Below are 14,726 nucleotides of genomic sequence, written 5' to 3'. Positions count from 1 at the left end.
ATTTGAATAATTTATTTGACATTGATCACACAAATGCTTTGGAAATTATAAAAATTGATTAAGACAGAGAATCTTTACAGAGTCAGAGAGCTGGGGCGAAGGGGGATGTCTTGGGGGCATCCATATGAAGCTAGCATAGTGTGAAGAAAGGTCATTATTGAGAGTCGGAAAATGTGAAAGCAGACGTGCTAAGGCTCATTGTAGTTCTGAGATCGCTGGCAATGTCATAGATTCATCAGAAGAATTGTCAGGCATTGAGGATATTTCTGATTAACCTGGGCCTTCATCAAACATTACCCAGACGTCTCTTGAGGAATACATGGATGTGCAGATAGGTTTAGGGATGAAAAATTAAAATGGAAGGAAATGTTTTTTAACTCCAAAATTAATGGTTGTACTCGATCAATGCCACATTAGTCAGCAAAATGCTGTATTATTCTCGAAGCAGCAGCTGAATCTTTAAGGTGCAACATAGATGAATTGGCAATCAACCAAAATACGATCCAAAGATATCGGGAAGCTTTTCGTAAGACGAAGGCTACTAAGATTAAAGAATTGTTTAAATAAAATGAACCCAGTATTGTATCCATTCATTGGGATGGTAAATTGTTACTTGCTTTAAATGTGAGAGATTTATAAAGTGAAAGGCTACTTATCATTGTTACATATAAAGATCAAGAAAAATTACTCACAGGGTAGGAGCAAGCTATGGCTGTATGGAATGTTCTGAAAGATTGGAGATTTTGGAAGATAAGGCTCAAATTCTCTGTTCTGACACAACCAGTTCCAACGCTGGTCGTATCAGCGGTGCAATTACATTTCTAGAGCAGTATGCAGATCGAGAGATGATATATTTTCCATGTTGGCACCACACGTATGCATTCGTGTTACGAAGTGTTTTCGAGCATGAGTTACCTCAAGTGACCAGTAGTCCAGATGTTTTCTTTAAAAAAATCAGAAAAATGGAATAATTTGGAAAAAGAAAATTACATGGACGGGTATAAATACTTGAATGAAATATATAGTGAGAGCAAAAAATATATATATATACTGAGTAATGTGAATTATCTTTTTAATGCACGGAAAAATGGAGACTGAAGCACGATCATCAGGAGCTCGTTGAATTATGTATAGTTTTTATTGGAAGGAACTCAGACTCGACTATCAAAATCAGGCCACCGGGAGTAAATGACAAAGGCAATTTACTCCTTTAAAATGTTTTTATTTAGACAGCCATTGGCTTTAAAAGTTTCTGAAGTGAACTATCTGAAGAACATTTGTTTGTTGTAGCGGTGTATGTTACAGCATGGATTGGACACCTTTGATTTTATAATGATAGTCAATTTTTATCATTTATCAAATTTTTAATAAGGTTTTCTAATGAATATTTACAAATTAAAAGTTATTGAGAATTTAGATATGCTATCTAATAATTAGTTCAAGGTTGTTTTTTTCAGAAAAAACTATAGAATATTTCATTTCTCAGAAAAGATTAAATTTGTCAAAGAAATTGTATGTTGACATTAGCTTTCTGAATCTCAGTATAGATCTTTGGGATAGGCACGATTCTTATTTAGTCACGAGAAACATTCCGGAATCTCAGTGTTGTTAATGAGACAGCTGAAAGATGGGTGAAACTGATGCAAGATGTTAATGGGCTCTTAACTGTGGATGAAGAGCAGAAGCAATTTCTTCTCCGGTGTGTCGAAGACCACAGAAAGCAGTACCCGGATTGCAAGAAGGCTACTCTTAAATGAAAATTTTTTAAATATGCCCTTTTAAAGATGCCATTTCATAATTTTATAGCAAAATCATAGTTTCTTAATATGAGTAATAAATAAACATTTTCAAAAATCAAGGAAACAGTTATTTTCCGGATATTATGCTGAGGTGAACTCGGAAAGAAAAGTCATCACGTCTCCGCTGGGACTCGAACCCAGGCCCTCTTGCATACCGGGCAAGCATGCAAGAGGGCCTGGCTCCGACGTGATGACTTTTCTTTCCGAGCTCACCTCAGCATAATATCCGGAAAATAACTGTTTCCTTGATATCTCTGGCTGAGAAAAAAAAGCCATCTATTTTCAAAAATGCTTAATTTTTAGCAAATTTTTTCTCCTACATCTTCATTCAATCAAGCTCGATGAGGCACGGGTTAATCCTTATATATTGAAGAAATATTTAGTATACTTTCACCTTATGGTAAAAGGAAAAAAATTAAGGGGTGGGCTCATATATATAAAAAATGTTAAGTAAATTTTTTTCACCATTATAATAAGGGCCACTCTAATATATGTACCCAAAAACGTTTTGCTCTCTTAAATTTTGCCACTCTGTGCAGTTGTACATGCCTAAATGTGGACATGCAAATGATAAACATGAAATATTAAAAAAAAAAATCTAATTCTCAAAACATGAACTGTCTTCTTCGATGCAGTACATCAAAACAGGTAAGTCAAACTGAGGACATAGAATATAGACTTGTCTTTAACAATTTTCAAACTTCATGTCAGTGTCTGGTTATTTTATTAACATTTATTTCATGCAAACCTTTAAATCAATTCATAAGTGAACAGTTTAAAAAATTTTAATTTATAATTTTTTACACTACTCTTTTGGCATGACCTAGAATTATTTTTGAGAGTTAGTGATGTTCAGAAGAAAATTTTCTCCGCTTCGAGAAAAGTACATTTGTTGAATGTGTACAGTATTTTGTTCCGCATTAAAAAGACCAGTGCAAATTTCACTAATTCACATCTTGAAAAATTAGCAGGAATTAATCATTTCTTTCAGTCACATATCTCACCGAATTTCGGTCTAAGTGTTCCCGGGTAAATTTCTTTGAGTATATTTAAAGAAAGACAAAATCCACATTTTGACACCTTGAAAATTAAAAGAAATGGATAGTCTCAATCACTGATATAATTTATTTGAGTCCATAAACAAAAGACCCAAATTTCTCTAATTGACATTTTAACACCTTATAAATTAGTATAAATTAATAATTTCAGTCACAGATGTCTTATCACAATGTTGTGGGATAAAAATCGCTGAGTATAATGGAGAAAGACACAAATCTCACTAATTCACAATTTGACATCTTGAAAATCAGAAGAAATCGTGAATTTTGCAGTCACCAATATTGTTATAAATTTTCATCCAAATCTTGCGGGTGAATTTCTTTGAAACTATTAATGAAAACGCAAATTTTTCTAATTCTTCATTTTGACGTCTCAAAGATGAGCGGAAATTAATAATTTTAATCACTGATACCTTTTCAAATTTTCATGTGATGTGTGGTAAATTTATTTGAATTACATTAAAAAAAGGATGAAAATTTCCTCTAATTAACATTTTCTCAATTTGGAATTTCACAGAAAAATTAATAATTTCGGTTACCGATATCTTTATTTTGAGTAAATGGAATAAAGGCACAACTCTATTATCAATTCGTATTTTGATATCTTGAAAATCAGCACAAAAAATAGTTTATTCACGATATCTTATCGAATTCCCCCACTCTCCCAAATATTGCTGGGTGATTATTTGTAAAAATCAAAGACGGAAATTTTACAAATTCATATTTTTATGTCTTGAAAATTCACTCGCTGAAATATTTCCGAATTTCCTTCCAAATGTTGCATGGTGAATTGGAGTGTATTCCGAACAAGAGAGAGACATTTTACTTATTCACTATTTCCCATCTTGAAAATTGGTATAAATTTTCATTCGAATTTTCATTGAAATGTTGCTGGGTGAAATTTCCTTCAGTGCATGGAAGAAAGACCGGTTTCACTAATTCATATTTTGACATCTTGTTAATTAGAAGACACTAACGATTTTCGTTACCGATTTATTTCGCGTTTCCACCCTAATGTTTCGAGAGAAATTTTTATGAGTACATTGAAGAAAGACACAAATTTTACTAATTCACAATTTTGACCGCTTGAAAAGTAGCAGAAATTAATAAATCAGTCATCGATATCTTTCCGAATTTCCACCGAAATGTTGGAGGGTAAATTTCTTCGATTACATTGAAGAGTCGCACACCGATTTTACAGATTCATATTTTGACATTTTGAAAATTAGGAGAAATCAATAATTTTTGCCACTGATTTCTTCTGAGTTTTCACCCAAACTCATAGAGGGTTTACTCACTTGCGAGAGAAATATTTTTTTTTTATATTGTGAAGAAATATACACAATTTTTTTTGATAACCACTATGTGCATCTTGAAAACCAGCAGACAATATCAGTCACCGATGTCTTTCAGAATTTTCACTCAAATGTTGCGGGGTAAATTTCTTTGAGTACATTGAAGATGCAAATTTCTCTAATTCTTATTAGGGCATCATAGGTGTAATGCTTTCGATTTTTAACCTTATTAAAATCTTGCGGTCGGAAATTAAATTCTTCCGATTTTTCGAAGCTTTATAGAAAAATTCCTAAAAATCTTCAAATTGTGCTTTGCTTGAATGAAAAATCTTGAAAAAAATTATTCTTTCTGTTCTTGCAATTCCACGCTGACCACGTTTTCTTACGAAAAATAAGATCAATTTGATTTCACTTACGGAAAATCGGTAATTACCGCGAAATATGATGTCAAAATCGGGCAAAGCTGTCAACCATTGCTAAAAAAATCGGAAAGGCGAAAAATACGGGAACGTCTCGGAAAAAGGGGTCATATGGTCATCGAAAGAAATACCAAAAATCCTGTTTTCCCTCCTTTTATTTGTATGAAATGTTTTTTTTCGGTGCGAAATGTTTCATCACGTGATAAACTACAGATTTGTCAAGTCTGAGAATTGGCACCCATGGGGTATTTTTAAAATTGATACAAATTAAGAAATTCAGTCACCGATATCTCCCGAAAGACAGTTTACTTATTCACAATTTGATATTTTGAAAATTATCAGAAATTTTTAACTAATGTTTCAGCTACCGATATCTTTCCTAAAATTCCACGCAAATGTTGCGGGACAAATTTCTTTGTTTTTGAAGAAATTTACCCCGCTTTTATTTATTCATGTTTTAACTTCAGAGTAACTGCATTTACGAAAAACGTCAATTTCGACGTCTTGAAAATTAGCATAAATTAATAATTTCAGTCATCGTTATCTTTCCAAATTTTCATCCAAATGTTGTGGGCAGAGGCGGATTTAACGGCGGGCGCGTGCGAAGCCTCGAAAAACCCAAACTCACAATTTTTCTAATTCAAGGTTCCCAATATTTTCTTTTGCGCCTAGGGCTTCGACTGACTTTAAGCCGCCACTGGTTGTGGGGTAAATTTGAGTGCATTAAAAAAAAATTCAAGTTTCTCTATTTCACATTCTGAGGTCTAGAAAACTTGTAAAAATTAACAATAATTTCAGTCACCGATATCTTTATATTTTTCATTAAAATGTTGTGGGATAAATAACTTTAAATATATTGAAGAAAGTATTACTAATTCATATTTTGACACCTTGAAAAGTATCAAAAAATCAAGGATCTCAATCACACCTATATCTTTGTGAATATACATCCAAATGCGTAGTAAGTTTGTTTGAGTACAATAATGAAAGATGCAAATTTCTCGAATTCATATTTTGACATCTTGAAAATTAGCAGAAATTAATAATTTCAGTCACCGATATCTTTCCAAATTTTCATCCAAATGTTGCGAGTGAATTTCTTGGAGTAAATCGAAGAAAGAGACACATAAATTCTACCAATACACATTTCGACGTCTTGAAAATTAGTAGAAAGCAATCACTTTAATCATCTCGATATCTTCCAAAAATAAATAATTTCTTCAATGAGAAATCTTTCCGAATTTTCTCCCAAATATTTCGGGGTAAATTACTTTGAGTACATTAAAGAAAGATACTGATTTTAATAATTTATATTTTGAAATCCTGAACCTAAGGAGAAATTAATAATTTTCGTTTTCATTACCAATGCTGCTAGTGAATTTCTTTGAGAGCATTAACAAAAAACACGTTTCACAAATTCACATTTTTACTCTCTTAGAAATCAGCAGAAATTAATATAGTTTCAGTCACCGATATCTTTCCAAGTTTTCATTTATATTTTGCGGTTGTATGAAATATCTGTATGCATACTCTGAGTGCATGAAAAAAAAGAAGAAAAAAGATGCGAATTTTTCTCTAATTCATATTTGACGTCTTGGAAATTAGTAGAAATTTATAAATTTCTGCTAATTTTGCAAGATGTCAAAATGAGAATCAGTAAAATTAGTGTCTTTCATCAATATTTCAAAATAATTTATCCCGCAACATTTTGATGAAAACTCGAATGATATCGGTGACTGAAATTATTCAGTCATCGAGTACATCCAAAAAAGACGCAAATTTCCTTGACCCATATTTAGACATGATAATTAGCAGAAATCAAGAATTTCAATCCCCGATACCTTTATTTTCATTTATATGTTGCGTGGTAAGTTTCTTTGAGAATATTAACAAAAACTTAAATTCCACTAATTCTCTCTCATATTTGGACATCTTGAAATTTAGCAAAAATTAATAGTTTCGGTCAGCGATATCTTTCCGAGTTTTCATCTGAATGTTTCGGGTAAATTTCTTTGAGCACATCCAAGAAAGGCGCAAATTTCCTTGATCCAATATTTTGACATCTTGAAAAAAAAAAAAAGCAGAAATCGAGAATTCCAATTCCCGATACCTTTTTGAATTTCCATCTGTATGTTACGTTTTCTAATGTACATTTAAAGACAAATTACACTGATTCGCATTTCGACATCTTGAAAATTAGTAGAAATTAATCGTTTCAGTTATCGATATCCATATCTTTCCGAATTTCCATCCAAATGTTGCGGGGTAAGTTTCTCTGAGTACATTGAAGAAAGACGCCAATGTCTTTAATTCTCATTTTGACATTTTGAAAATTGGTGGAAACTAAGAATTTCAGTCACCGATATCTTTCCGAATTTTCGATTCGAATTTCGCATGGTAAATTAGTTTGAGTACATTGACGAAAGACAATAATTTTAATAACTGTCATTTTGCCATCTTGTAAAATTAGTAGAAATTGATAACTTCAATCATTGACTACATCAAAAAAGATCACAATTTTCCTAACCCATATTTAGACATGTTGATAATTAGCAGAAATTGAGAATTTCAATCACCTATACCGTTTTGAATCTTCATCCATTTGTTGCGTGGTAAGTTTCTTTGAGAACATTAACGAAAAGTCAATGCCACTAATTCATATTTTGACATCTTGAAAATTAGCAGAAATTGATAGTTTCAGTCACCGATATCTTTCCGAATTTTCATCCAAATTTTGCGGGGTAAATTTCTTTGAACGCATCCAAGATAGACGTAAATTTCCCTGATATGACATCTTGAAAATTAGCAGATATTAATAGTTTCAGCACCGATATCTTTCCGAAAGTTCATGTTGCGGGGTAAATTTCTTTGAGTACATCCAAGAAAAACGAAAATTTCCCTTATCCCTATTTTGTCACATTGAAAATTAGCAAAAATCGAGAATTTCAATCACCGATACCTTTTGATTTTTCATCCACATGTTACAGGGTAAATTTCTTTGAGTACATTAAAGACACAAATTTCACTAATCCACATTTTGACATCTTGAAAATTAGTAGAAATGAATCGCTTCAGTCATCGATATCTTTCCGAATTTCCACCCAAACGATGCGGGGCAAATTTCTTTAGTGCATTGAAGAAAGACACAAATTTTTATGTTGACATCTTGAAAACTAGCAGGAATTAATAATTTCAGTCAATGAGGGAGTAGGTGATGGAAAAAGGTGTAATATTTAGCAAATTGATATTTTTTACATTAGGACGCGGTATACATATTCTAATTTTTCTATATTTTTCCAAATTACTATTTCAGGCGCTGTTTTTTTATTGCATCCGATCTGGTGAAGTCACTTTATTGTATCTTACAACCTTTTTCTCTTCAAGTTGTATGATTGAAACTTTCTCCGTTCGCAAATTATGTTAATAGGAAAAAAAACTTTCCCTTTAAAAAAGTGTTCCCACAGAGAGCAACAGGCCTACAACGGTACCAATATTCAATTACTACACTTCACTCGTAGTTAGAAAAATTTATGGAAGATGGCAGCATTATAACAAGCATTATACAGAAATAAACTTAATATAGGTTCACAACACATACACGCACATTTTTCAGCATGGCCCACGTCTTCTTCGACCACCTGCTTGTATCTCTTTATTAAGACAGGGCAGCGGGCCTTGATTGGTTAGGAGGGGAAAAACTTTCTCAAACACCCTGCATCGCATTTTATGTAATAGACCTATTTTGACAACGAAATTTAATATTCTCATCTAGAAATCGATTCGTTTCTCTTCCACCAGGTGGAAATCACGACATCTTTACTCTGTTCATTTGTGTATTACGTATGTGATATTATAATTTTTTTAAACCTTTCCATGCTATCCATTAAAAAAAACTAATTTAAGCGATAGTAAGCTTTCAATTTTCGATGTTTTATCGATTCGAAGGTGCTTATTTTTCCCATTTAAATACCGAGTTCAGTTAGAACTTTCCCCTTTTCATATAGCTTGTTGATTTAAAAAAAAAAAGAGCAAGAAAAAAAAAACAAAACCGTGGCGTAACATTTACGAACGAGACTTTCTCGTGATTGAGGTTTATTTTCGGCCGTCAAAAACTCTAATAAAGCTCAGTATTCTATTGAATGTCTTACGCTGAGGCTTGAAAATTTTTTTATTCTCACACCAGGATTCGATGGTGCAAAATCATTAAGATTTCGTGAGTAATTTATCGATTCGCTACTTCTTTTTTTGTATTGCGTTCGTATTTATTTGATTGGATAAGGGTGATTATTCTTTCGATAGTTCTTACTCGACTTCGATATCTTCGTACCGAACTTCGAATTTATTTTGATGCGCCTTAAGAAACGTCTTCTTTAATCGTTTAATGAGTCTGAGAATTGCTTTCCAATGGAGCTTTGGTGTAGTTCTGAAATTTCATTTAAGAAGCGTGTTAAGTTGGATCTTTAAAGAATTCACAGTTTCGTTCGTGTGTCATTGGAACTCGAAGAATACTAAATTAATCACCGTGGTTTGATTTAAATCTGTACAACATAGTCGAAGTCGATTGATTTGCGTTTGAGAATGAATGTATATTTTTCTGGGATAGGTATTAGATGAAACCGAATAGGACCCTTAGATGAAAGTTCTCGAAACATTGAAGTGAATATGTTGTAATATCGGTACGGATGAGCAAAACAATAGACGAGATTTTCGTGTCAGATTACAGCAATCTTAGAGCAGGCAGGCATCTACAACCCGTCACCCAAATCCACACCTAAGATTGCTTGTTGATTGTATCCGATTTCGTGATTGCGAGGTATTGGTGGACATCTCAATCAAACTCTCCACCCCTGTTGTGTTCAAGGAATAGCGCACTGGTTCTCAAACTTTGGTCACCCGTGGTTCCCTTGCTGTAGTTAACGCTCATGCGCTGTTCCGCAGAACTGCCAAAAAGAACCACTTTAAAGCACCGAACACATCAAAACCAGAAGCTCGCTGCAACGTCCCTGGCAAACGTTGGCGACACCTCTAAGAGCCACGATGCACACTTTGAGAACCACTGGGTTAGCGTATGCTCAGTGGCGTCGAACCGGAGGTGCTGTGGGTGCTAGAGTATACACGGAAATTTGTGGCCGAGCATTATCCCCCCCCCCCAGAATTTATTCAGAAATCGAAATTTCCTACATAACACGTAAGACGTGCGCCCTCAGGGTTGAAACACTTCCAACGCCTCTGCGTATGCTGATGTTTGAGCACACACGTTGTATGTTATCCAATTTTTCCGAGTCCATGAGGAGTATGGGACGGTAATCGCGACTTATAATGGAAGATACCTCTTTGAAAGTACCGCAACTAGTTGCTTGATGAGCCAGGAAACAGTGTTGCGGATCCCTGTCGTAATGTTGAAAGAGTGATAAAGTAAACGCAAAGGGTGGATCCTTCTTTGGAGCACCAGACCTGCCTGCTGTCATTAGTTGTGTCTCTGTGAAAATATCCGTTCAATTTTTTCTCATAGACAGAAGCGTATTTACAAGGAAGGGGGTGGGTTGCTTAGTGGGCTATAGCCCTGGGCGTCAAGTTCAGGGGGGCGATAAATTTTAGGAAGAAGGTCAGGGAAATTAGTAAGATGGGATAAGGGCAGCAAGACTTTTATTAGTCACAAGGGGTCAAATCATAAATCTATGTCTGCCTTAGAGAGTGAGTGACCAAAAGAATGACATTTGCATAATTTCTTGCTCATTCTTTTGGTAAGAGTGTTTTGAGCGATCAAAAAAGTTTTGCAATCATGTGAGCGAATAAAATTTTGACCTGGAGAGCGAGAAACTAGATCAATAAGCGACCAAAAATGTGACTTGAAATGTGACAGTGTAAGCATAGGAGTGACGTAGAGAGCGAAAAATTGTCAGTGAATGACCAAAAAGATTTACCAAGAAAGTGTGTAGGCATGGTGAGTGACGAAAAGAGTTACCTAGAGCGTATGCGAGCATGTTACCAGTCAAAACAGTGTGCAAGAATGTGAGCGATCAAAACAACATGCAAGCATATGAATTGTCAAACGAATGACTACGCCCAGATCAGTGAGCAACCGAAAGAGTGAACTGGAGAGAGAGAGTATGAGCACGGGAGCTAAACTGGAAATAGCCCTGCTGAGCGGCAAATTTGAGGAATGAATAGTGTTCAAGAAAATGAGACCAGAAATAGGAGAAGAGCGGCAAAATTAGCCGCATATGATATAGAAGCAGTTGCTCTCAAATTTTTAGTTCCCTTCACCCTAGCGATGACCTGTCTACGGCTCCAATTTTTAGCTCATTTGCTCACATGGTCACTCCTTTGCTCATTAACCAACTCATTTGCTCACGTGGTCATTCATGTGCTCAAGGATTTGCTCAATCGCTCACTCATTTGTACACTGACCCTCTCAACTGTTCATTCACTCCTCACAAGAGAGCTCACTGAAGCGTGAGGACACGAGCACCAGCATGGTTATGCTTGTGCAAACGCGGGGCTTGAACAAGCATGAGTTATGAAATTCGTCCAAGCCTCATGCCTCTTGTACAATCACGATGCTTGCGCAAAAGCCTCTTGTACAATCACGATGCTTGCTCAAAAGCCTCTTGTACAATCACGATGCTTGCACAAAATCGTCTTACACACGCTCAAACATGCTTGTGCAAAAAGATTAAACATGCGGGCTTGTCAAGCTTGCAGTTAAGTGTTTAGCTACCTTTGGGGAGTGGACAACAGTTTCAGACCAGGAATTCCAAATGCTGGTGATATGTAGCCCCACCCATTTTCTTGACAGCTGAGGGAATGATATCAATATCATGTAATTTCTGAAAAAAATTTTCTCATGTTTTGTTTTTCTTTCAGTTGAAGGTAAAATTTGGAATAATGAGGAGACAAAGGTATCCGCAAACGGTTTCGGCTCCAGACGAAGGAACTCGAAGTAAGCAAGAGGATTCCACTTCGACTTTCGAGAGTAGTAGCCAATCGAGTCAGCAACAGTCCGACTTTACCTGCTGGCCCCAACGTAACTTCGATGCCTCGTCGAGTTCCCGTGCTTCCAGCCGCCTCTTCCCGATGGAGCAGCAGCAGCAGCGGGGATCCACCAACTCCTTCCAGCAGTACGGCGGCGGGGGCGTCAACAACTTCGGTTGCACGGGAGAGTCGTTCCTGCACAGTTTCTTACCAAGCTTCATAGACAACCTGGATTATGTCAGCTATTCGTCCGGCGGAGACTTTCCGGACTACTGCCACCAACAGCAGCAACGGAGCGGCACCGAATCTACGGAAGACTACCAGAACGATTCTTCAGATGGACAGGAGGTTCCCTCGACGCCAACCGCATATCCGGCCCTGTCTCCGAACGGCACCGTGTACCTGGCGCTCCGCAACTGCATCCGGGTTGATATAAACGCCGAGAAAGCCGTCTTCATCACGAACGGTCCCGCCAGATGCGTCGGCGTCGTCAACGGTGCCGGCGACAAGTGCTGCATAATCCACCCGAACGGTAAGATTCTGCAGGATGGGACGACCGTCCACATGGAGACGGGAAACAAGGCCGCCAAGATCTGCCACAGGGGCATCATATTCTCGTCGACGGACCACAGTCTCGCTTATCTCGTGGATCCGTCGGGAACCAAGTCCACGTCGGAGAGGTTCCGCGAGCTGTCCGGAACCGTCGCCGCCAACATGTTCCGCAGCGGCATCCCGCGCACTCCGGAAGCCATCAACATCTGCTGCAGCATGGTGTCCGAAGCGAGCTACAGGAAGTACAGCAACGGCGACGAGGCTTGGATCATAGGTGGAATCAGGATAAAGTTGAACATGTGGGGCGAAGTACGCATCACGACGCACTGCGGTCGTAGAGTCCTCAAGACTTCTCCAACGATACAGTCGATGCTCGTGTCGACTCCGTTCTTCTTCGCGGACGTGTCTTGTAGCCCTTTCAGGTACTTCATAGTACGGCGGGGTGAGAAAACAGTGACTTGCGGCAACAACGGCATGCTAATTCAAAATGGCAGTCAGAAAGCTGGTTTCAACCGGTTGGGAATGCTGGTTCTACATTGACATCAGTCAGCACGAGTTAGAATAGGCTGTGTTGTGTGAACACGTATTTTTTCTTCTCTCAATTTTTTTTTCCTATCTTTCTTGTATTTGACATTCTTTTTGTAGAATATCTCCTTTGAGTTCACGCAATCGAAATTGAGACGCAACTAGTCATGTAACGTTCATGTTGAAGCTTTTTTCTTTGTTGATATTTTCGGCGTTGTTTGTATAAGATATATGAGGACAGAAATGCCGATAAATTATGCTTTCAATAAATTTTTCTAATTTACCTCGTTCGGGTGTGGTATTACATGAATTGTGTTATCTTGATCACATTTCATCGAGTTGAAAACGGGAATTTTTTTGGGGAATAATGGCATCGCCAATTATCGCCAAAATAGGTGCGCATTGTTTCTGAAACTAAAGGATCATTAAAAAACCAATCAGAGGGAACCAATCCAGGACACTCACATGCCACATGCGATTGCACACTGTTTCAATCGTTCACGTGCTTTCACACTGTTTTGATCGCTCTTTTCGTCGCTCGTCAACCTGGTCCCTCGCTCTTTAGATCTATTTTTAAGTCACTCACATACTGGAACACAGTTTTAGTCATCCACATGCTTGCACACACGCACACTCTATATCATTCTTCTCCTTACTTGCATACTTTTTCGGTAATGTTTTGATCACTCACTGATCTAGTCCCTCGCTCTCTTGTCAGAGAGACGGATTTGTGGTTTTACCGCCCTTGACCTATAAAAATGCTGCTGCGTTTTTCTCATTCTACTAATTTTTTTGACCCACTCATTCCTCAAACTTGCCGCCCTGGGCGCTATAGCCCATTAAGATCCCCCCCCCCCATGTAAATACGCTTCTAGACAAAACACGACATCACAAAAAGCATGAGAATACGAGTGAGTTCCCCCAAAACATATATGCTCAACCCATAGCCTCGCGGGCTAAATGTGGCCCTCGGAATCATCTGATGTAGCTCACGACCTCAAACTTACATTTGCAAAATGAAACAGCATATTACCAGATCACTTAAGCGACCCGTAATGCAGTTCCACATCACTTCAGCAGCCTGTGACATATTCTCGAATCACTAAAGTCACTCTGGTCCATTTACAGATCACTTAAATGACCCGGTGGCACAGGACACTTAAGTGGCCCGCAGAGTAAAACGTGGTGACTTTTATTAAGAAATTTAGTTGAATAGCGTTTCTGGTGCCCGAGAGATCGGACAATATTGAGAAAACCGATTTTTTCCTTTGCCTTTATCTGACCGTTCCGGCAAAATTACTGCGTGACGGCACCAAAATGCACCCTTGCCCTTGTGACAGAGCACATTCTTTTGTCGCTGGTATTATGGTCCGAGACCCCTGTTTGTCTTGGGGGCCCAACAAAGAGAAAATCTCAGTATAGAAAACTTGGCTCCAGGAATGATGGGGGCGGGGGGGGCTGCATGGTGAGCATTGAGATACTTGCAGGGAAAGGGGGAAAAATTATTCCAACATAAAATGTGTGTGCCCTCTAATTTTTTTCTCAGATGTTTTGCCGTGGAACGCTGATTTCTACGAAAAAAACTACTATGCATTGAAAGGGAAATTAAATAGAGATCAGTTGAAGCTCGGTGGTCATTGAAAGCTGTACTGCGGTATTTATATCTGTAATATACTTTTGATACACGCCGTCCAAACGAATTCGGAGGGCTCCGGGCCCAAAAACTTTTTGGGGGGCCCTAATTTCATATACTATTTCGGGATGAAAATTTAGCATCCAAAAAAGGTATAAATAACTACAGAATTATTGAGAATCAAAACCTTGACTGAAGGAATGATTTTACAGTTTTTCCAATAAATTTCCAGATATATATAATTTCTGAAAAAAATATTTTTAGAGAACTATTTCCAAAGTATTTCAAATATAGTTGCGGAAAGAAATAATTTTTCAGAATCATTGAACGAAATGATATTATATTCAATTTTAAGGAAAAATCTTAAGGGTTATTGAAAGAAATAATTTCTGGCTTGTTTCCAGAAATAGATTTGGACTTAATAAGAGAAACAGTTTCATAATTAGAAAATTCGAGTTACACTTGGTAAA

At 37.1% G+C, this 14,726-nt stretch overlaps 1 protein-coding gene across 1 annotated transcript; it reads left to right on the top strand.

Annotated features, from left to right (window-relative positions):
• The first annotated feature begins 11,459 nt into the window (after nt 1-11,459).
• Nucleotides 11,460-12,638, top strand: fest (wurstfest). The gene has a single exon (XM_089241133.1). The coding sequence runs from the start codon at nt 11,460-11,462 to the stop codon at nt 12,636-12,638; it is 1,179 nt and encodes a 392-aa protein (XP_089097259.1).
• Nucleotides 12,639-14,726: the final 2,088 nt, after the last annotated feature.

The sequence above is a fragment of the Pholcus phalangioides genome, unplaced genomic scaffold (assembly GCF_987345545.1).
Source record: "Pholcus phalangioides strain wild (caught in Gottingen) unplaced genomic scaffold, Ppha-v1.0 ptg000013l_1, whole genome shotgun sequence".
Taxonomy (NCBI): Eukaryota; Metazoa; Arthropoda; class Arachnida; order Araneae; family Pholcidae; genus Pholcus; species Pholcus phalangioides.
Note: the sequence above shows the minus strand (reverse complement) of the source record. Positions and strands in the feature narration are given on the sequence as shown.